Source organism: Chelonoidis abingdonii, chromosome 10 (assembly GCF_003597395.2).
Source record: "Chelonoidis abingdonii isolate Lonesome George chromosome 10, CheloAbing_2.0, whole genome shotgun sequence".
NCBI lineage: Eukaryota > Metazoa > Chordata > Testudines > Testudinidae > Chelonoidis > Chelonoidis abingdonii.
Window position 1 is genome coordinate 69,816,371 of NC_133778.1, and position 24,138 is coordinate 69,840,508.

General features: G+C 41.4%; 1 protein-coding gene across 1 annotated transcript in view; it reads left to right on the top strand.

Moving 5' to 3' along the window:
* The window catches only part of MYLK (myosin light chain kinase), a 331,787-nt gene that overhangs the window by 93,966 nt on the left and 213,683 nt on the right, over nucleotides 1-24,138 (top strand). Inside the window, exon 2 of the mRNA XM_032797034.2 lies at nucleotides 9,642-9,814. Coding sequence (XP_032652925.1) covers nucleotides 9,650-9,814 — 165 coding nt within the window. The 5' untranslated portion in view covers nucleotides 9,642-9,649. The remainder of the gene's footprint in view (nucleotides 1-9,641; nucleotides 9,815-24,138) is intronic.

The following is a 24,138-nucleotide window of genomic DNA, read 5'->3' on the forward strand; positions in this document are numbered from 1 at the left end:
GTCTTTGGGGAACACAATCTTAGCCCCTTTAAACACTGCATTTAGAAAAACTTCAATTCACTTTTTATTATTAAACCAGATGTGTGCTAAAACAGAAAAATAGCTTTTACTTTATTCAGTGGTTCACACTAAAACCAAAGCATTAACCTGTTGATTGTATTTGGCACTGCACCAAGATACACTAAATCTGCAACCGTGAGAGTAGGAATGATTCTTGTGCTTTTTTGTTCTGTTTTTTTTAATATCTTAAAAACCCTCCTAGGGTCTGATCTAAAGGCCATTGAAATCAGTGGTAAGATACCCTTATGGATTTTGATCCGTTCCCTTCAGAGCCTTTTATCTGAGGATCATCATCTATGTATAGAGTGGTTTTCATTCATTTCACCTTATGTTTTGCACACAGCAGTATGTTATGTCCATGTGGAAACAATTGCTTCTGAAGTATTTTGTTCACATAAAGTAGTCCCATGGGCCACTCAAAATATTTGAATACTATAAAATACATGAGTAATCGCTGGAGGGTCTGTGGGGACAGAGGGCTGAGGGGCTGTTGCTGGTGATTAGGCCACTCACCTGGAATGTAGGAGACTCAAGTTCAAATCCTGCTCCAATGAATATTTACACAAAGTGGAACCGTTTCAAGAAGAGAGAGAGAGAGAGAGAGAGACTCAACCCAGAATATTATATAGCCTGGTGATTAGGGCCTTTGTGTGGGAAGGGGGAGACCCAAGTTGAAATCTTTGCTCCAGAGGGGGGATTTGAAACTGGGTCTCCCACATCTCAGGGTGTAAGGGTGCAACCACCACCTGAGTTTCATGTCCCCAAAATGATTTTTTTCAACTTTCTGTTAACAGAGAATTCCCCCCAAAATTCATTTTCAGTTTGATCTGAACCATTTTTTTCCCTCTACTTTTTCAGAACTACCAATGAACCAAAAAAATCAGTTATTCAGCCAGCTCTACTTTGGATATATACTGGTGTATGTCAGAGAAGAATTGGATCCATTTTTTTAAACATTGTTTTTCTGATATAATTTTTGATTATGCAAACTTTCTGCCCATTGTGAGGTTGATATTTAGGGTCAGATTTTGCCCTTTTATATAGCTGTGTTGGCAAATAGACACTAATATCTTCAGGACTAGGGCTTTGCCCATACTGTCAGTTTAACAACTAGCACACTGGTGCTATAAAAATAGCCTCATGTGTTATTGGCCTATTTTGATGCTCAATACGCTTTCCAGCTGATTAGTGGCCTAATTGGTTGATCAACTTTGCTAATTACTTGTTTCACTGTTGGGTAAAGGTGGATGTTAGGCTGGATCTTTCAGAAGTGCTCCAGGGAGTTGGAAATCAGTGGGAGATGTGGGTGTATGTTGAGAAGATCATCTGGTGAAAAGAGAGATTCAAAAAAGAAGACTAGGAAAGAGGATGATGGGAAGGAAAAGGTCAGATGAACACCATAAAACAGAATTTGGTCCAATCAAGAAAATGAAATGAGGAATGACAAATACAGAAGTAGCACCTAACTGAATATTGTATGCTGATTCCAACAAAGCAGTCTAGTTATGGATGGCACAAGATTGTAGTGTGTTTCCTTATAGTTGTCAAGTATTTTCTTTACACTTTGTAGAAAAATTGTAGAACACAGCAATTCCAACAATTCTGTTAACCAGATTCTCCATTCATTTACAATTGAGTAAATCTGGTGAAATTCCATTATAATCCTGGGTATTGCTCTGGAATTTGAAATGTGGGACAGAGTAGAATTTAGACCTGTATGTATTTCATTAATGTGAAGCAAATTTTAAAAAAAAATTCTTTCGCTGTTCAGACAAGGTATATGACTTTAAAATTATGCTAGTGATGACTGCTTTCTTTTTTTCTTTTCTTTTTTTTTTCTGTAGACCGTCTTGTCTTGCGCTTCGGGCCTGACACAGAACTTGGCACCTTGCAAGATTGGGCCCTTAGGTTACAACAAAAAGTCTGCTTTTGCAAACCTGCTCAGCAGAACTCTCATTTTAGACAGGACAGAGCAGTGGAGAATACAACATTAGGAATACTGGTGTGATGAGTGAATGGACTAGACCTCATGGCCAAATTCATGCAGGTGTAACTCCACTTTCTTCAGTAGGGTTACACTAGAGATGAATTTGGCCTATTAGTTTTTTTTCTGCCCCCAACACCTTTGATGTAGAAGACATTCATTTTAATAATAGATCTTAATCTTTGTCCAAACAATGGACCCTTCCAAAAAGTCCACAGGTTCTCTACTGAAAACTTAGTATCATGTCTGTTTTTGTATCCTTCTTCTCAGGAAAGAAAAGCTAGTGTCAAAGAATCAGTTTTCTGCAAGAAAACTACTTCACCAAAAGATAGCAGGATTAAAACTTGCTCTTCAGTGTGTTATGACTGAATACCCTATTCTGCTAATTTATACAGGATGAGCACAACCTTAGTCCAATAATAGTCCCATCGACTATTCAGGGATTAAGGACCTTCTGTCTGAGTAAGGGTGGTAGAATCTGGCCCTTAAGTATAATCTGTTTTCTTGGACAAGCCTTTGAGTTTTTTCTTTGCAGGAGTGTAGCCTCAAGTTTAGTTGCTTACTCACAACTTGGAAAATGATCCAGTTTCATGTAAAAGCTAAACTCCCACTCATTAGATACCAGTTGTGGTTAATCTTATTAGTGTAGAATAATAATTGTCAAAACCTGCAAGATATAGAGCCAGATTGAGCACCTTCACATTTCCTACTTGATCTATTAAGGGTTCCTCCATCCTTGTTAAGAAGCTCTACATCTCTGCATTGCTTTTGGAATGTTCCTTCGTGGATTTGGAACCAGTTACATTGCTAGGAACCGGACACAGGCAGATTTCACCTTGTAAAATTGGTGCAGTAGTTTAGTATTGTTTCATTCATAAAGTGGGTACTTAATCATGTGTTTTAAAGAATTGCTTATATTGAACGTATAGATCCATATTTTGCTCTTATTTGAATTAGTGCATATTCTGAATAAGTGCAGTGCAATCACAGGATTTATTCCTGGATTTATTCTGGTATAAATGAGGGCTGAAGCTGCAGTGTAGTTAATCTTATACCATGATTAAAGCGGAAATATCTTTATTCTTCTTTATATGTAAGTCTGACATATTGCAGCGTGAGAAGTCGCATGGTTTTCTTTTATAGTATTTTCACATATGTATATACGAACATAAGAACAGCCAAACCAGAATGTATCAATCATCTGTGCTGTCTGGTATCTTTTATAATTGCCAAAATCAAGGGAGATTTTGGTTTAACTCCTTTCATCTAACATATGCAGGCAATGAACCTAACTGGTACCTTGAGGGACATTTCTTCCTAACCACGACTACTGAGTTCTGAAGCATTGTAGCTTGTAAGCATGAGGACTTACGGCCTTTTCAATGTTTATCCTAGATAGTGTGATTGCATGTGCTGCCTCCTTCCTATCTCTCTCAAGACTCATTTCTTCAGTCCATTCTTCCAGCATTAGCCACTGACCCTTGCTTTCATATTTCACTCTATAATCCTTTTAATTTAGCTTGCACTCCAACAAATAATTCTGAATAGACTATACAAACATAGCCAGAGTTTAATTTCTGTATTTGGGGGAGTAGAGGTCTTGTAAGTATAGCTCTGACTTTTGAATTTACCTATTATCAGTGGTACTTAAATTACAGTTTACTTGAGATCACAAATATGGCTTATGTTATTTAATCACCCTTTGTTTTTGTTTTAATTTAATTATTTGACATGTTTACCAGACACCACTAAACAGAACTGAGCATTTTCATGTAACTATGAGTCACAGCTCTCTAGTTTTAAAGCTATAGAATCATTGTCTTAATATAGAAATAGACAGGCCTCTATGCATTCGCTTTATATTCTGACAACAGTAATTTCCAGTGCTGTAGAAACAGTGTGAGCAGCTGGGCCAGACACCTAATGGCCCAAGAATATTGTGGGTTTGTGAAGGCTCCCAAATGTTTAGGCTATTATTGAAGTATTTAAATGAATGTTTGTTTTGATAAGATATTATATATAATAATAAGGGTAGGACTTTCAACAGTACTGTACCTTAGAACTGGGTGGGAAACAATTTTCCTATCCCAGATCAGCCCCGCTCCTACCTCTTCCCCCCCACTCCCCAAAAAAAGTAAACCAAAAATTTGGAGAAAAAATAATTTCAGATTAGATCAACTGAAATGCTTAATTTTGATCATTTCAAAAATCTGTTTAGATTGTAACCCTTTTTTCTTTTCTTTTACTATAACTTTCATTTAGAGGCAAATCATTTTGAACCCAAAAAATCTTTTCATTTGGAAAATGTCAAAACAGGATAGTTCAACAGTTTTGAGACAAGCTTGTGAGTTTATACAGAGCTCTTCTTCAGGTCTGGGAAAGTATCTTCCACAGACCGGAAGAAGACAAGCTCTGTGTAGCTCAAAAGCTTGTCTGTCACCAACAGAAGCTGATCCAGTAAAAGATATTACCTCACCCACCTTGCCTCAGTGAAAAGATTGTTCTTTGTGCATACCTAGCGGGCCTTTCCCATGAGGCAAAAGATAGGATCAGCAGCAAGCCTGTGGACTGGGATGTGGTAAAGCTGGGCTCAATTCCCAGCTCCCCGAAGCTTCCTGGGCGACCTTGGATGTGTCAGTCAACCACCCTCAATTCCACATCTAAAGTGGGTGTAATAATATGTACTTTATCTATCTTGTTTGTTTAGATTGTCCTTTGGAGCAAGGACTTTGATTTGGTGAGGCTTTGTACAGTGCCCCACAGACTAGGGCTCCAATCTCAGTGAGCCTCTAAATGCTACTGTAGTACAAATATAAATAACAATGGGACACAGAATAAAATCTGAGGTGGTTCTCACACACACATACCATGAATGACCAGGAGTAAGTTGAACTACGATGTTCAACTCTGACTTAAAAGTGATTGTTCCTTTTGTGATCCAGCATTGTTGGTTGTGTATTATATAAAAACATCATGCGGTGTGGTGTGGTGTGCTACTTGAGACAGGAAGCATGTAACAGAAAATTCAATGTTCGATCACTGCCTTTTACGTGCAACTCTTGCTAGAATATCATTTTGATATGAGTCTTTTTTTTTTTCCTCCCCAAACTCCAGCTATACTTCAGCTGGTTGGGTGCATGCTCCACCTATACATTTGTCTTTCTTTCATTGCATGTTGGTTCCTCCCAAACTTTAGAGACCAGGTAATGCAGTATTTACTGCAAGAAGAAACACAATCTTCACAGAGGGGATCAAACTGCTACTGGGAAAAAAACAACCACCTCACTTTGGTTTGCTACATGTACACAAATTTAGATTAAACTCTACCCAGAATTCACAAGAGGAGAAAACCAGTGAAACACCCTCAGCGGGGAAGCACTTGCACCTAGGGTGAGGGTTACCCATTATTAATACCTCCTTTCCCTAATCTGAGAGGCAGTGATTTTGGGGGGAGGGTCTTCATGTGGCCACAGTGGTCATTGTACTTCCCCAATGGTCACATGCCTAGGGAAGTTTCATGCACCTTTGGAGCCCCTCCCCCCGCCAAGGAATTTGCCTGGCTGCACCCCAAGTGGCACTTGGAGATGTGGGGGAGCAGGAGCACCCAGCTGGAGGAGAGAGCCCCTGGAGTCTGAGCTGCCCTCTCCTCCCACCATGCACTGAGGGGACTGGGCTGCGGCTGGCAGATCCAGCACACATCACGGGTGGGTGGGTGGGTGGGTGGGTGGGTGTGTGTGTGGGTGGGTGTGAGAATGAATGACTCTGTCAGGCTCTGGAGCACTGCAATAAAAGCTCCTGTGGCTGCCTTTTTCCTTCCCCTTTTCTCTGCAAACCGTGTCCCCTTCCCCAGCAAAATGACCACGGCGGCTGCAGCCCCAGTGTAGAAAGGGCGCTCTGTGACCAGCATGAGCCTCCTACTGCCCACGCTGGGCCCAGAATACAGTTTGGGGGCAATGCTCCTGCATGCCTCCCCAATCTCTGCCTACGTATAAAAACTCTCTGGAATTAACAGTGCAGGTATCAATCATACACATCTCTTAGTCAGGGCTGGTGCAAGGAAGTTTCGCGCCGTAGGTGAAACTTTCACCTTGTGCCACCCCTCCCCCCAGCAAACCTTGCGCCCCTGTGGCAGCTAACCCCACCTGGGGAGCCCGCCCCAGCTCACCTTGGCTCCGCCTCCTCTGCTGAGCATGCTGGAGCCGCTCTAATTCTCCTCTCCTCCCAGGCTTGCGGCGCCGATTGGAGGAGACTTAAAGCAGGGGCTGTGTGCTCAGCGGAGGAGTAAGAGTGGAGGTGATCTGGGGCAGGGAGCGGTTCCCCTGTGCCACCCCCCCATTACTGTGGGTGGCCCGCCCCGCTCCCGCCTCCTCGCCTCAGCTCACCTCCACTCCATCTGCTCGCCTGAGCGGGCTTTTAGGAGCCCCCATCCACTAGGCGCCCTAGGTGGCTGCCTAGTTTGCCTAAATGGTTTCACTGACCCTGCTCTTAATCTGTTTTTGACAACTTTAGATGTTTAGTTCTCTAGGGCTGGGGCTTTTCCCTTTGTAGAGCACCTTGCACAACAACTGTGCTCTATAAAATGTAGTTCTCTAGGATGGGATTTTCAGAAACACTGAAACGATTTAGGAGCATAAAACCTATTGAAAGACAGTGACAGTTGTGTTCCAACTCACTTAAGTGCTTTTGAAAATACCATTCTTAATCCCTTTGTTTAGAAGGAGGTTGGGGATTTTTAGGGAGTGGTACAATGGATAGTGGAGGGATACTACGGGTGGGATTGTTCTGCTTCATTCTTAGCAGAGGTCCCAAACAAATGTGAAGTCCCCTTGAATTCTGGGAGAATCTACTTCAAGGGCCAGTTAACTTTTGTGAACATGAATGGGGGGCAGGGGAGGGGTCCTATTCTTTTTTGGTTTGGTTTTATTAAAAATAGTCCACAGTGCTTGTTTATTCCTTGCTCTGTCTAATCAACAGTCATCTACTATCATCAATAATATAGCATGAATTTAATGATTCACTTTGCATTGATAATTTCAGATTTAAAAATTGAGGTTACAGAGATAATTTTCTCCAAATTATTTCTTGTAAATTCCTGGGACAGTTGGTTGACCAACACATAGGTACTGGTCAATGACCCAGCTTCCCCATTAATCATTATAGGGAGCAAACCTGTCAAACTTGTTTTAGGTTTTTGCTTTTGCAGCATACATTTACTTAACAGAAATTTCTAGAAGCTTTTTCCAGCAAATAGTTGTAAAGTTTTGGAATCCTGATTGTCCCTAGCATCATCCCTCTCCCCCTACACCAGTAGTTCTCAAACTTTTGTATTGGTGACCCCTTTCACATAGCAAGCCTCTGAGAGCGACCCCCTCCTTATAAATTAAAAACACTTTATGTATTTAACACCATTATAAATGTGGGTGGCAAAGAGGGGTTTGTGGTGGAGGCTGACAGCTTGTGACCCCCCCATATAATAACCTTGGGACCCCCCGAGGGGTCCCGACCCTCAATTTGAGAATCCCTCCCGTACTCACACCCCCACCCCCCAGGTTTCAGAGCATGACCCAATGAATGTCAATCTCACCTTGCTTCACAATGCTGGGAAGCTGTCTCATTTAGGGGTGAGAGTGGACAAGGAATAGAAGTTTTATGGATATGTTTGGGTAGTAGGGTAAAAATGACTATGGCTACAGACCCCCTATCTGTATTTGTATTAGAGCAAGGTTTAAATTCTGTTCTTGCTAAAGGTAATGGGTGTCAACATGTTTCCCCTAAAGAGTGTACACTGGGTTGCAAATAGTCTTGGCAAATTATACTCTAGATTCTTCCTCTTTTCCACCCCCATCTTAAAGCATGCTATCGCAAAACTGTTTATAGTACAGTTAATTCCTGTCTGCACTGGACAGGAAAACCGTATTAAGTGGAGACAGGCATCGTCCAAATCTCTCTCCTGTCTGGATGATTTTTTACCTATAATCATTGTGAGTAACTCTTAAGGTGGGGTAGCTGAAAGTGTCTAGAGCGAAATATATTTTCTTTTTTTCCTCACCAGGCTTAGTTAGTGCATTGAACAGCATTTTGTATAGCATCTGTGTTAAATAAGAAGAAAACGTAATTCTAAAACCACAAAAATTGGCAGGGGTAGACGCAGAACCTGCAATGACACTTTTTTGTTTTAAATTGATCAGCTTTCATGCCGATGCCCCTGTAACACTTGGCCTCTTAGACATGCAACGGAACATGGTCTTGTCCTGCACCTTCCCATGGGGAGCTTTGGAAGGCTCCCTAATGTGTTGGGGGAGCATTCAACCTGGGAGGGTGCAGACTGTTCCCCATAGCATGCCTGACATGGGAGAAATGGAGCTGTAACGTTGGCCCTTCCCCACTTCCTCAAGAGTTGTGAGAAATCCCTGGGTTGTTTGGTTTTTTCCGTAGCACCTTTTGAGATGGCATGCCCTCTGCATCTGAACAATGCAGCTCTAAATTTGCACAGTTCCTGCCTATTTAAGTTAAACCTTTACTGCCTAGTTAAGTATTTATATCTGTTATAACTGATATCAGAAACGGAGGTAGCGTGTATTAATGGATGGGGCACTGAACTGGGACTTACAAGACCTGAGTTCTATTCATGACTCTGCCACTGATCTGCAGTGTGACCTTGGTCATTTTCCCCTTCCTGTCCTTTGTCCATCTTGTCTGTCTATTTCATAAGTGTTTTGGGGCAGGGGCTATGTTTTCCTGTGGCAGCGTACAGTGTTCAACATATTGGGGCCCTGATATTTGTTGGAACATCTAGGTGCTGCTGTAATACATTGGCAATGTGATGTACATAGACGTTCCACAATAATCTGTCTCTGATGGGATGGTTATCCATAATGGGACTCTTAAAAATGCCATTTCAATTGCAGTCTGGTGTAGTTACCTCTCTAGCATTGATCTCCTTGCTTTTCCTCGTGCACGTAGAAAGCCTTTACTTTTCCAGTTGGAAGTTGGAGGTTTGGAATGTTTGCAAAATAAGTATCCCTTGGGTATCTGCAATGTGTTTCTTTGGAGGGAGATTTGCAGATATTTCTTAAGATCTTGAAAGCATGGTATGAAAAATCAGATCTTCTTCAGTAGTCACATCTGTAACTTAAATCCATTGGAAACAGAACTCTTTTTATGTCACATGTATTTGTTCTACATTGGCTCTGCTTTTACAGCCTATTGATTGTCAGTGTATTCTACGCCAGGAAAACGAAGGAATCATATTGTTAAAAACAACTTGAAGTGCATTATTACAGTTAAAGCACAGCTGAGAAGGGCGTGCTTGTGGACTGGGACTTGGGACATTTGCGTGATGTTCAAGGCTCTCACTGATTTACTGTGTGATCTTAGGCAACTCACTTAAACTTTTAGGGCCTCAGTTTCCCATCTGTAAGATGGGAATAATACTTGTCACTTAAGGCTGAAGGCTCTTTGGGGCAGAGATTGTCTATTACTATGCGTGCATATGATACAACCAAGCCCTGATCTTAGTGGCCCCTAGTTGCTACTGTTATATAAATAATAGTAACAAGTCAACATTTTACTTCTTGTTTTTCTTTCTCTTTCAAAGCTCTAACCATGGGGGATGTGAAACTGGTATCATCGACTAGTATTTCCAAAACCTCTGTGGCGCTGGAGCACTCATCTCTCAGCCCCTCTGTCCCAACAGAAGCACCAGCATTCATTCTTCCTCCTAGGAATATCCGGGTGCTGCTGGGAGGCACTGCCAGATTTGAGGGGAAGGTAAGATATACATAGTGGGGTGGTAGGGGGGCTTTTCATTTCACTGCTCTCTCCTGTCGTCTCACTGAAGGCTAGGTTGAAAAACGTAAGAATCTGGTTAAATATCTTGTTGACCTTCATTCTGACATGAAGTCACCCCTTGTCAAGTGATAGCTGGTATCAGAGACCTTACCCATGTCAGTGGAGGATAAAATATTGTTGCTATCTTACTATGCACTAAGTGTAAACCTTGGGCAATCCCATCTTCCAGGCGTCTTAGCCCAGCATGAATCATTCATTTCTGCCCCCATAATTGTCTCTAATTAGAGCCCAAGGCAGAAAACATGCTCTCCCATTGCTGGCACAATTCCTTCTCTCCCAAAACTGCTTCTGCATAAAACCTTACTTTTAACTCAAAACTAACACAGCAAGTCTTCCTAGGAGTCTAAAGATGCTCATATTCTCTAAGACAAAGAACTTGAAAATTTACGTGTAACATTGCCACTTGCCAGAACTAGTATTAATCTGAAAGCAAAGCAATATTTTCAAAGTAAAGCCCAATTAATGTACAATTTGTTGATCCCAAAAGGACAGAGATCTGGAGAGAGAAAAGAGGGGAGAAAAGCCTACGAGATTTGTACAAAAAAAACATTTTCCTTTGGACTTTCTATATTGTCTCTACTTGAATCTGTATTATCTTCTTACTCCATCACGATAATCTCTCTTTCTCTCTCTCTCTCATATCCCAGTTATCTCCTTTTCTTTTCTCCCTTCTGGAGCTGTCACCCTTTTCTCTCCCCTCTTCTACCCTGCCTGTTTGGTTGCGTGCTGACAGCTGTATAGTGAAATTAACTAGAATCCTAATCTTTGAAGTGTACATATTTGCTAGTGCAAGGAGCAGAGTATAGCGGAGAAGCAGGCGGTATCAACCTACTGTTAACAAACAGTAGTTGGACGGTTTTAGATAATTCATTGCTATTAAATTTTAACTTTAAGTAGGGGGCCAGTAGGGGCTGCCTAATTATCTAATTTGTTGTTTAAATGAGAGCTGGTTGGAAAAAAAAACTTTTTCCTGAAGAAAACTTTTTGACAAAAACAAAAAAAGTTGTTTTTGGAAAATGTTGACATTTTGCTGCAAAACTGAAAACCAGAAATTAGTTTTTGGATTTTTGTTTAATCAATAATGTATTTTCTGTCAAAAAAACAGTTTACATGGACATTTTTCAGTCAGGCCCAGTGTACGTCTTAATTCAAAACTAACAAAAAACGATTTGAGCTCCCTGACCTATGAGGAGCTGACCTATGCAAAGGCTAGTTCTTCTTCTTCTTGCTTCATTTGTACACCCGCTCCTTTTCCTTCTTATTGTTTTGGCATCTTGTTTCAGGTGCAAATTCTGTGGAGCCAGGAGTTTCTTTACTCTGAGTTTGAACAGCACCAAGCACGATGGACAGGGCCAGCTCTAGGCACCAGTGCTCCAAGCATGTGCTTGGGCGGCACTTTCCAAGGGGCAGCACTCAGTCTCCCCCCCCCCTTTTTTTTTTTTTTTGCTTGGGGCACAAAAACCCTTGGGGGGGGGACATAGGAACCTCTTTCCCCCCCCCAGCTCACTTCTGCTCCACTGCCACCTGCTCCCTGAGCACATTGCCGCTCGGCTTCTCCCCCCTCCCTCCTAGGCTTGTCGTGCAAAGCAGCTGTTTTGCGGCAAGCCTGGGAGGGAGGGGAGAGAAGCGGAGCAGGGGTGGCGCACTCAGGGGACCAGGAGGTGAGTTGCGGCGGTGGAGGGGGCGTGGGGAGTGCTGCAGGAAGTAACCCTGGGGGGGGGCAGAGGAACTGCTCCCCCCCCCCCAGCGCACCTCCACCTCCTCCTCCAAGCATGCCGCTGCTCTGCTTCTGGAGGGAGGGGGAGAGAGAAGGGGAAATGTGGCGCGCCTAGGTGAGGAGGTGGGGCCGGAGATTTGGGGAAGGGGTTGGAATGGGGCAGAGTTGGGGTGGGACCAGGGGGGCACAGGAAAATTTTTTTGCTTAGGGCGACAAAAACTTGGAGCCGGCCCTGACGATGGGGTCCCAATCCTGACTGGGTCTTTTACACAGGACTGTAATAAAAACCAACAATACACTGAAATCATGGTTGGAGCCCAATATTTGGCAAATTTTACTTCCTTTTGTATTTTAAGCCTTCATTTGGCAATTGACAATTTGTGGTAATTTTCCCCTACAAGCCTTGATGGTTACAGATAATTCTGTTTGACTGCAGTGATGCATACATTGGAGATCAGTGACTGTTTTTATTTGCAGGCTGCGGTCCTCATTTTTTTTTTATTTTAATAAAAAAGCTGGTAATCTGTATTTCAGACCAAAAGGACCTCATTACTACCCACAATGCACCACTGCATTTCAGGATTAAATGCCAACAGAGTCAAATCTAAAGATTCCTTTTCTTATATCTTGAATAAAACATTCCAATCAATAACAATAAGGACTCGCATCCTTAATGAGAGACAGTGGTAGGCAACCTGTGGCTCATCCGGGTAATCTGATTGCAGGCCACGAGATGTTTTGCTGACGTTGACTGTCTGTAGGCATGGCCCTGCGCGGCTCCCAGAGGCCATTGGTTCACCGTTCCTGGCCAATGGGAGCTGCAGGAAGCAGTGGGACACCAGAAGTTGAGATACGAAATTGCATACTTTTTTTGATCTATGTATAATAGTCCAGAGTGTGAAATAATGGACCACATGTTCTCTTTATTAACTTGTGCAAAGAAGCTGGGCTCCATTTAATTTTTAGTCAATTAAATCATTGCTTTAAGTCAACATGTTCCTGTCTGCCTGATCCATTGTTTATAACCTAATGTGGTCAGTGATCTTTACATTTGATTCAATTTTATTATTGTTTATAAACCAACTTGAGTCATATTGGTGTCTTGCTTGTGGTTCTAGTCCAATGCTGTTGGAGCACTGCACATCGCTGCTTAATAGCCATAGTCTTTGAGATAGCAATCTGCATACTTCATACCATATGTGTACATCTTTAGTTGGTTAGTGCAATGTTGATCTTTCTGTTACTCTGACATTCCAAGAGCTCAGAAGGACAGTATTTGCTACTGGACAGTCAAACTGCTGAACATACTTCAGTTTTTCTACCCTAGGAAAAATAGGCTGTAGCTGTTATGATGAATCATTACTGATACTGTGCTTCATCACACAATATAAATATTAAACTAGACATACGTTTAAAGAAAATCTCCTGTCTAGCCATTTTTAATTTTTTTTGAGAGTTCTTCTGCAATGGAATTTATCTTATCAAAAAAGAACGAACATTTTGAGACTCCAAGACAGGATATCAATTTCATATTGTGGTTATCTTAAATTCTCTTAATGAGTATATATGAGAGATCCCAAGAATCAAACCCATTGTTTTTCTTTTCCACATGTTTTCAGGTATGACAGTATGTTAAGTAAGTTACACAAAATGAAAGTTAAAAATGAAAGTCCAAAAGTTGAAAAAAGAAAGTAGCTCATAAGTCTAGGAAACGTGAAGTTAGAAAGGAACAGATGTTGTCTTTTGAAAGAAAGTTGGGTTGGGTTTTTTGGGTATTTTCCCTCTGAATTTTTGTGAAAACTGTGGAAAATTCACATGTATCTGAATATTCATCTCAGTTTTCCGCATGGGAAATGCATGCATTAGGTGGTATATGAATAGTACTTTTCTATAGAACTTTTCTCTGGGCTATATAACACACACTAACTCACTCACTCACTCTGTTGGCATAGTTATTTTTAAAATGGCCTAAGCCAAAATGTTGCAAGGATCTGATTTTATGTATAAGCATATTTATTCTGTTAATCATTTTACCAAAGGAAGTAGGAAATCCATTACCACTTCACATTGTTAAATCAAGATCACAATTCTTTCTAAAAGATATGCTGTAGTTCAGCTAAGTGTTATTGAGTTTGATAGTGTTCACTTGCATAGCAGTGAGAAATAATTCTCTTCACTGTAGAAATCACTAGGTGGATTGCTGTGGCCTGTGTTACACAGGAGATTTGATAACATTACTGTAGAAGTCTCTTCTGGGCTTAAAATTGATATAAGAATCTATAAACTGCCAATCAGTGGTATCTAGGTGTTGCTGACTAAAATCGGGTAAATTCAGGGTCCAAACAGGAACCCATACCAGTTGCTTTCAGAACATAACAACCCTTTCCACTACTTGACCTGAAGCAAATGACCCTACTTTTCACCTTATGCAGCTGTGCAGGCTATTTTCGTTACAAAACTGAGAGCTAAACATTTTAGTAGGCTAGCAATGTTAACATAACACCCAAAAGTAAATTATCTTTTGCCCTATTCCTAGTTGAAAACATTCCTTTACATTGGGGGGAAAAAACCAAACTGAGATATTCCATTGTAATGGTTCAGAACACTGTAGTGTAACAGTATCGTAATAGTGTAATATATCCCTAGTCTAGCGTCTTCCATCAACAGAATTCAGCTCTAGAGAAATATAATAAATTAACTCATGCTACACTCCCAGGAGATCACTAAGTGTGTATCACTATTGGAGCTGCTCAGAAAAATTTTGATTAAACATTTTTCTTCAAAATTTGGCAATTTATCAAAATTGAACCATTTCAGAAAGAACCCCTTGGAACCCAGGACTGAATTCCTGCCAACTCACCTGACTTGCTCCTTGGCAGCCCATGTGAGGGACTGCTGGAAAACACAGGACTTTCCAGGGCAGTTTACCAGGCAGGCTGCCCCAGTTTTTTTAGGAGAATTTCAATTTTTTTTTTATTATGAATAATTAGAACAAAAGCAATTTTGAAATATCCAAATTCCCTGAGAAATGGAATTGCCTTTCTCCACCCAGCTGAAATTGGAAGAGTAAGTATGTCTTCACCTGAGTTTAATGGTGTTTTCAACCCTGCGTAGCTGTCCTGTCCTGGGGTATAGGCTAAATCTCAGGTGCTGCTTTCACTTGGGCTGGTAACCCAACCTCTTTGCAGTGAGGACGTAGGCAAAATCACTCAAGGGCCCATAGTTCACTAATGCCTTCTTACAATTCCTACTGAGAGCTTGAAGGACAGACAAGTTCTCCCACAATTCATTGGGAAAGAACCACAGAGCAGCTCAACTTAATGCATCACAAAGAACCAGGGGATATGGCCCCCAGAAGTCCTAGTAACACAGATGCAGGAGCGCAGCACCAGTGAGACACAGTAACTTGAGCAGGGCTTTCTTGCGTGGCTACTCATGCCCCAACTAGGTAAACCCCAGGTCCTGATAACCTTAGTTAACTCAACAGTGAAGACATATTCTAAGGCACAGAGAGGTTAAGTTACTTGACAAAGCTCATACACCAACGTAATGGCAAAGCCAAGAATAGAACCCATGAATCTTGACTAGTCTATAACCACTAAACCACATTCTCTTGATCTTTCCCTCCCTATTTTAAGCTGCAGGGTTTTGGACCATTAGGGTAGAGAACTGCAGGTTTTAGGTTTTTTTTTAAACCAGGGTAACCCACAACAGACACACTCAGTTGATAACTCTCTATGATTTACAAAGCTTACTGCCCTCTCATAATTTTGCTCAATTTGAATAACAGATGGAGTACACCAAAAATCTCTGATGAATATTTCTCTTTCTTTACTGAAAGAAATTTCAGTGGGTGTCATATAATATGAAATGAAGCAATTAATTTCTCAATGAAATTGAAGAACTGTCAGTTTACAACCAAGAAAAAAGAAACACCACTGTATTCAGAGTAATATTAAACTCTGCATTTCACTGCTGTGGACAGTTAGCTGAGCAATGCTTTGGCTGTACTATATTTTTTTAATAGGTAATATCAACGATCATTAATTTTTATGATCCTCAATAATACTTGTACCATAGCTCTGCATGGGAGGTATTGCCAAATGTGCTACAGAGCATGAACTGTTTGCACTGGGGGTCAGGAAGGATTTTTTTCCCTTGGATAAAGCATTGCCCAGATGGGCTTTGGTGGTTTATTTTAATCCAAGGCAGTTCCCAGATGAACGTTAAATGCAACCTATATTGGTAATATGTTTTTTAGGACCTCTCTCTATCCAACAAATGCTGCAGTCCCTAGGGCAGGATTTAGAGGCAGGTGACCCAGGCAACCTCCTGGGTTGCCAGGCCTGTGGGGTAATGGGCTTGGGATGCTATCTTTGTTGTTGATGACAAACGAGAAAAGAGATCGTTTGAAGTAAAATGTTTCAAGTATTCTGTACATGGATTCATTTTTCATTAACCTCCTGGAATGTTCTGCACCTTTGTAAAATCTCGTGGAACCTTCCAGACTTTCTGAGAACTAAGTTTTCCTTTAATCTCCTAGAATGTTGTTGTCAGCCGTGCCCTCACAGGTATATAAGGGGTGGAGCATTGCCAGTCAGTCAGTGAGATATAAGAATGAAGTGAAGTGAGAGTTCAGGCTGCAGTATTGTGAACCTTGTTTTATTGTGTAATTGCACTGTGTTTTAAGACTTGAATAGTATAAGTAGCGACTAATAAGATATTTTAATGAGATGCCAGAGAGATCTATCAACAATACACAGGTGCTGACTTTCTAATGTATTGGGGTGTTCTCAACTCCTGACTCTGTCCCAGGTCCAAGACCCTGCTTCTGCTCCGCCTCTTCCTGACCTGACCCAACCCACCCCTTCTCCCAAGCCCCTGCCCCCACGTCATCCTGCCCTGATCTGCCCCCTCCCCCTGCGTGCTGTGCCCTTGCTCCTCTCCCCTTCCGCCTGCAGCTTTCTGCACCCTGCGAAACAGCTGATTGCAGGAGATATGGGGAGGGAGGGGAAGGCACTGATTGGCGGTGACCACCAGTGGGTGGGAGGTGCTGGGCGGGGGGGGATGAGGGGAGCTGATGGGGTTTGTGGTGGGTGCTCAGCACACAGCTGCAGTGCTCCAACAGCATTGGACTAGAACCACAAGCAAGACACCAGTATGACCCCATTGCTTGCTATTGTATCACTTGAAAATGCTATTGGCCAGTGTTTGAATCTCTCTGACACTGTGCTTGGGTTTGTAAGAGCAAAGGTGAGAAAAGCGGCCTTTTGAACTAAAGAGATAGGGTTAACATTCTAAGGCTGTCACTTACTGTAACACTATTTAATACTAGGACACCCAGTGTTGGTGCACAGTTCCATTTCTTGATGTTAGTACATTTCAGTTGTTATTAAAATTAAAAAGTTTCTATAAGCTTAGAGGAAACAATTGTTATTTGCTTATATATGGCATGAATAAATAGAGATTTACAGATTCTAGGGTGAAAATTTATCATCTTAAACAACAGGGATAAATCATGCATGCAAATGATGCATCAAAGTGGTGAAATGGGCTGCAAATGCAATAAAAATAAGATATTCAGAAGTTTAACAAAGGGAGGGAGGAGGGGCGCTGCAGATGCTCCTCACCTGGGGTGCCATTTGGTCTAGGGCTGGCCTTGGCAGTCCCAAGTGTGCTTTTGTGCTGAATCAGCATTTCTGGAAGCAGCACTGGTTCCAGAGTGATTTGAGCAGAGGCTGTCAAATGAGCAAGGCAAGCAAGAGCCTCTCTTAACCTCTTTTATCCTACCCTGTCTCCCTCGGCCCGCGCTGCTTCCAGCAGCTCCCATTGGCCTGGAGCAGTGAACTGCGGCCACTGGGAGCTGCGATCGGCTGGACATGCGGAAGGGCAGGTAAACAAACTGGCCTGGCCCACTAGGGGCTTTCCCTGCACAAGCGGTGACCTCAGTTTGAGAAACACTGAGTTAGAGTTTTTCCTTCTGCTTTGAGCCACCCTTGATATGCAGCGTCCATCCATACCAATATTGTTTTAGCACAAGCCAAAATGGCTGCATTTGCTGGGTCTTGAACTCCTATTTTTTTTAACGTGCTTCCAGTTATTTCAGATGCTGCTGTTTCCATCTCAACAATTTAAAATCGTGTGGAAAACTAGACAATAAAAATTCGTGGAGACTTAATCAGCATTATCTACTCCTACTTCACAAAATCATTTCTGAACCTGGAAAGCTGGTTAAAAAATCCTTTTTGTACTTTCTGTTGCTGTTGACTGACTTATCACCGTAAATCATGACTGCTCATTTCTGCAGCCCTTGTCTGGAAGTTAAACAGCAATTTATTGAATTATAGTTTGAATGGTCCAAAAAGGAAAAGATGACAAAAATATACATCTTGTTGTGTGAAGGGAGCTAGTGTGAGGTTGCTAGTTATGATACTGGTCTTTAGCAAGGCTCTTGATGTTCCAGTATTTGATTCTATTTCAAACTCTTGCTGGATTTTGACCGTTATCCTTTTTTCATATATATGTAGAATGTTTATGATCACAAGACGTCATTACTCATTATCATTTTGTTCAGTCCATGCTCGCTTTGGCACCATAGACACTCCAAAACTGACAGTTTCTGCTCTTGACGTGTTTGAGCATAGATGTGGCATGAATTTTGAAAACCTGCTATGAGAAACCGAGCATCTTACTTTTTGACTTGGGACATCTGGACACCTTAGTATGTAATATGCATTCATTAAATATGTGAATAATACAGAACTCAGCCCTTCAAAGGAAGCCAGGTTGCCTTTCCACCATTATGTTAATTCTGTGAGAGGCAACAGCTTTCTAGATAATTGGGGTGGATGGTGCTGCTGCTGTGTGTGTGTGTGTGTGTGTTTTCTAAGTGAGGCTGCTAGACCCACTGGCTTAAGTTCACTAGCTCGGCTTCAGTACTTCCTGTTTTCCTCTATGAACAGATTCCTGTGTTAAGGTGTTGAAGCAATAAAGTAAAAACACTGATGTAACGTGTTGCAGAAATCCTCTGTGACTCAATATAATTGTTGGCTTTGCTGGATGAGTTACAATCTGCTATACGTAATCTACCTTCCTCTTTATTTGAGAGTGTCATGCAATGTAACATACAGACCACTGTTGCTGAAGGAGAGGAGGGGATGGTGTAGGAGATGGGGGGGGGGGTGAGGCAAACCCTTTTCTTTGCCTCCCATTTAACTAGTTTAAAGCTCTTCTCTCCCAGTAGCATATGTGAGAGGCTGTTTGTGATGAAACAAAGACAAACCAAACTGGGCCCATAGTTGGAGGGACCAGCATCAAAACAGTTGGGCAAATCAGCAGCAGTACAAGGGGACAAGCTAGTGGGAAAGAAGACAAGAATAGGCAAAGGTGGGTGGACCTGACTGGAAAGGCCCTTACTCTGATCCAGAGAGAAACTGTCATAGACACCCTCCTCAAGGTGTGTTTCATAAATGGGGGACCTGAATGGAGAAGGCCCTTCTCCCCACATAGACTGGGAGGAACCTTGGGATGGAAAACAGTGAAAGCTCAGCTGCCCTCTATTTCCATGGAGAGGCTTGTAGAGAAGAGCTATGCTGCTTGGAATGTGCATTGTGAAAGCAGTGTTTATAGTGTTGCAAAAAACGAAGCATGGGACCATTTCAGAGAGGGAAAGAGAAGTGAAAATCTGTTTATTTAAGGGAAGAAAAATACTACAGATGTGCCAGATGCCTGAAACTCAACCATTTTGAGCTGTGTAATCTATGGTGAGACAAATGTCTACAGCTGTATTTCACTGGACCAGCTATTGCATATGGAAGCCTGCTGTGCTGTATACCTAGGTTCCCTGTACTCCAGAGGATACTCCAGGAGATGCCTGCTTCTATTTACTTGGGAAAGCTGCTTTATCACAGTTTGATTTAAGAGTGGAGTTTAATTAAAACATGAAAATTGGTAAGACCTTATACGCTGCTTGGCTTGTGAAGGTGTATCAAATGGATAATTTAGGAGCTCCAAGTAATGTGAACCTATCAGGTCTATTTCCAGCAGATGCAAAGCATCAGTTATTCTGGTACTTTGACCCTAGACTGGGTGTGTGAATGTACTGGCATGAAAAGAGACACGAAGCCAGTGGAAAGTCTTGATGGAGGTGTGTCTGTCTGTCTAGTACTTATGTCCCTCCTTACTGTAATATATGAGCATCTCATTGTCTTTATCCTCACAACACCTGTAGGGAAATATTTTATTTTTCTTTTTTAAAGTAAAAATAGGAAAATTCACCATCTGCATGAGAGAGAGAGCGCCTAGAAATGTTCCATTTTAAAAATGCATCGGTGTCTAGTCTTTGCAGTGGGGAGGATAGTCTTCATTCTCTGTAAGTCAGTGCACTTCTGTGAACCTGCAGCCAGACTGAACAAAACAGTCTGTCTTCTGGAAATACTTTGATGCTCAAGAGGAATGAGGAAACCTTAATCTAGTGTGAATTCCAACTAATGCCATCTTTGCGTGTCTCTATCACCTGTGCAGACTTCTGTGAGACCTAGACAGAAGGAGGTGAGGTGAGGATGGACTAGTATCTTTCTACCAGTATTTCTTTTGGCTTCTTTGCTTTTGTTTGAGGGTTTTTAAAATTCTATGTGCCTTTTTATAACACTTTTTCCATTTCATGGCAATTCAGATTGAGAAATAATTGGAGCTAAACTATTAGAATACTAGTAAAAGGACATGTCATATGCTAAAACTTAATGTACATATACCTTTCATCTGAATATCCGAGTAGTTTACAAACATTAAGCCTAATTAAAACAGGTCGCGTAGCTACTCCATGATAAAGAGAGGAACAGATGCTGAACTCCTTTTATCCAGTCTTGTGCTATTACAGTTGGACCAAGCTAACCCCTGCCACTAAAAAGGAAATTTTCCTCTAGGTTTACAGCACAGTCTTAAATTTGCCCAAAAACCTCAGTCACAAGACATCAGCAATCTTTCTGTGTTGGTAACACAGCAGCAAACATATGATTTGGTTCACTTATTTATTATTTGTGTTAATTCACATCTAGGGGCCTTAACTGAGATAAGGGCCCCATTGTGCTATGCACTTTTATAAACACATAATTAGAGAGTCCCTCCCTGTTTTACAATCTAAATAGACAAGACAGACAAACTGTGGAAGGGGAAATAAGCACAGAGAGGAATAGTGATTCGCTCAAGATCACACAACAGGTCAGTGGACGAATTCAGATCTGGGTTTTATTCCTGGTTCAGCCAATGTCCTATCTGCGAGCTCATGCTGTCCTCCGTTTGCTAGAGTTTTATTAACTTCCAAAGTAAACTCTATTCTCTCTTTTTTTTTTTTTTTTGTATTGCCCCAGTGCCTAGGTCCTAGTCCTAGTCCAGGACCAGGGCTGTATTATGCTATACAAACAAAGAATAAAAAGATGGTTCCTGCCCCAGAGAACTTACAGTCTAAGTATAAGATAAGAGATGATGGGGGTTACAGATGGATGGGGGAGTATAAAGAAACAATGACACAATACTGGTCAGCCTGATGGACAGTGGTCTTTGTATGCTAACAGCCTAACTGTTATCAAGTTTTTGTAGACATGACAGCAATGGAATAATCTGTCAGTCTGAGCTTCTATACCTTCCCATCATCATAGCATTTGAATACTTCCTTCATTTCTGACTCATTTACGTAGTATTTCCCTGGTCCTCAAACAAGAAGCTCCACTAATTAAATTATATTTCTAGAACGTATCCAGAGGTCAAACTTTCTTTAGATCAGGGGAAACTGAACTTTTGTTGAGACTTATTATGTAAGAGTTCAATATAGTGAACCCAAGTTCTTGTCTTTTTAGAATTCTGTTGTTTAATCACAAAAGCATATCTTAGCAGTTTATACAAGAAGGCAAATATAAATTTCTCAAGAAGTGTGTGTATATTCAAACAGAACAAACTGGAAGAAGAAAGATCTTAAAAGAAGAGATCAAAGGACTGTGATGAATGTCTTTGATTTTTATCTATTTTATAGTCGATTTAAAGTGCCCAGTTGCGTTTAGGTCCCATTTTGCAAGGAACTGTATACACACATTGTAAGAGGCAGTCCCTGCTCTAGTGATCTTGCAGTCTACATAGATAGGACAGACTAAAGGAGGGTGAAGGGTATTCTCATTACCCCCATTTGACAGATGAGGAACTGAGGTACAGAAAGATTAAATGTCTTGCCAAAGGTCACATAGGAAGTATGTGGCTGAGCTGGGAACTGATCTATCTTCTATCAGAGGGGTAGCCATGTTAGTCTGGATCTGTAAAAAGCGACAGAGTCCTGTGGCACCTTATAGACTAACAGATGTATCAGAGCGTAAGCTTTTGTTGGTGAATACCCACTTCGTCAGACGCTTGTAGTGGAAATTTCCAGAGGCAGGTATAAATATGCAGACAAGAATCAGTCTAGAGATAACGAGGTTAGCCCAATCATCGGGAATGAGGCCCTCCTTTAGCAGCTGAGATGTGAACACCAAGGGAGCAGAAACTGCTTTTGTAGTTGGCTAGCCATTCAGTCTTTGTTTAATCCTGAGCTGATGGTGTCAAATTTGCAAATGAACTGAAGTTCAGCAGTTTCTCTTTGAAGTATGGTCCTGAAGTTTTTTTGCTGCAGGATGGCTACCTTTAAATCTGCTATTGTGTGTCCAGGGAGATTGAAGTGTTCTCCTACAGGTTTTTGTATATTGCCATTCCTAATATCGACTTGGTCATTATCCTTACATAGGGATTGTCCAGTTTGGCCGAATGACTAGCAGAGGGATTTGCACGTGAGGCATAGCACTGTTCACCTTGCAGGTTGAATGAACGGTGATGATGTGGCGACAGTTTGGTCCCGGAGGTGGTTTCTGCATAAATATGTGGGCAGAGTTGGCATCGAGATTTGTTGCATGGATTGGTTCCTGAGTTAGAGTTACTATGGTGCGGTGTATGGTTGCTGGTGAGAATATGCTTAAGGTTGGTGGGTTGTCTGTGGGCGAGGACTGGCCTGCCCCCCAAGGCCTGTGAAAGCAAGGGATCATTGTCGAGGATGGGTTATAGATCACTGATGATGCGTTGGAGAGGTTTTAGCTCAGGACTCTAGGTGATGGCCAGTCGAGTTCTGTTGGTTTCTTTCTTGGGCTTGTCTTGCAGCGGGAGGCTTCTGGGTACACGTCTGGCTCTATCTTCTGACTCCCAATCCACTATCTTAACCATAAACCCATCATTCCACTCAATTAGATTTCTGCTACTTTGTTGTTTTGAAAGGAGTGACCCTTCCAAGCAGAGGTGAATATCCCTGAAATCAACTCTTCAATGTGAATGAGAACCTTAATATCTTACTATAAAAGCTATTCTAGTTCCCCTTGCCTGCTGGACCTGGTAATGGACAAAAGAACACAAAGATATATCCATGACACAAGTTGAGAGATGATTACATAATTATAGGTTTGTTGGAAAACATTTTGTTGGGTTTGCTCGAATATCTCAGTTGGTACACTGAGATCACCAGCTTAAGTGGGGCTTTATTGAAAACACATGCTGAGCGAGCACTTTTCTCCACAACTCAAACCAACATAGTTATTTCTGAGCTAACATACGAGTGTGTGTTGCTCTTACCAAGATCAGAGAAATCTTGATTTTGAAAGCATTAAAGAGGGGGTTGCAAGCTCATAAAATTTGTCTTGAACTCTGTATGTCTATAAATATTTATTCTGAACTGTTCAGCTAGAAAAACAAGCCCCTTCAGTTTATATTTTAGTATTTCAATTCTTTGACTTTTTTTCTTTTAAACCGTTGTTGTCTGGCACTGTTGTATTGCTTTGAACTTGTACTGCACACAGTCCCAGCTGCTGAGAATCTTAAATCTATATTAATACACTAGTCAGATTGAGAATTGTATGAATAAAAGATAGGAAACTCAGCTGCTAAGGCTCTCTCAGAACCATTTACTCTCTTGTAAATGCACATAATGTATACAGTGAATGCAATATGTCATAGTAAACATTGTGGGGCCCTTAACATTTGGGGTTCCTTAAGTCTAGTTCATTCAAATCCTCACATTCTAATGATGCATCAACATAGGTTTTTAAATTTAATTTCCTTTTTTATAAATCAACAACCTTACAAAATACATAATTCTGTATTATATATAAAATGTAACTTGCCAGCACTAGCAAGTGGCATTAGCAGTGGAACTGTACAGATAACAAGAAACAGCATTTTATTACTGACACAGCACACTTCCTCTGTTAGCACCATTTGCCACCAGACAGTCTTAAGTGAAGATAGAACTGTGCAATTAAATCATCGAGGAAAAACATTTAGCATTTCCCGTGGCACTGACAGCTTGCTAAATTATAGTAAAAAAAAACATTTTGTCTGGCTGAAAACTTGGTAAGACAGTACTGTGTTCATTCAGAGTGAAGGCTGTTTGTTACCATCTCACAGTGCAGACTGGATTGCTGCCCTTAATTATGGGTTTAGTATCTACAACTCTCTTTTCAGG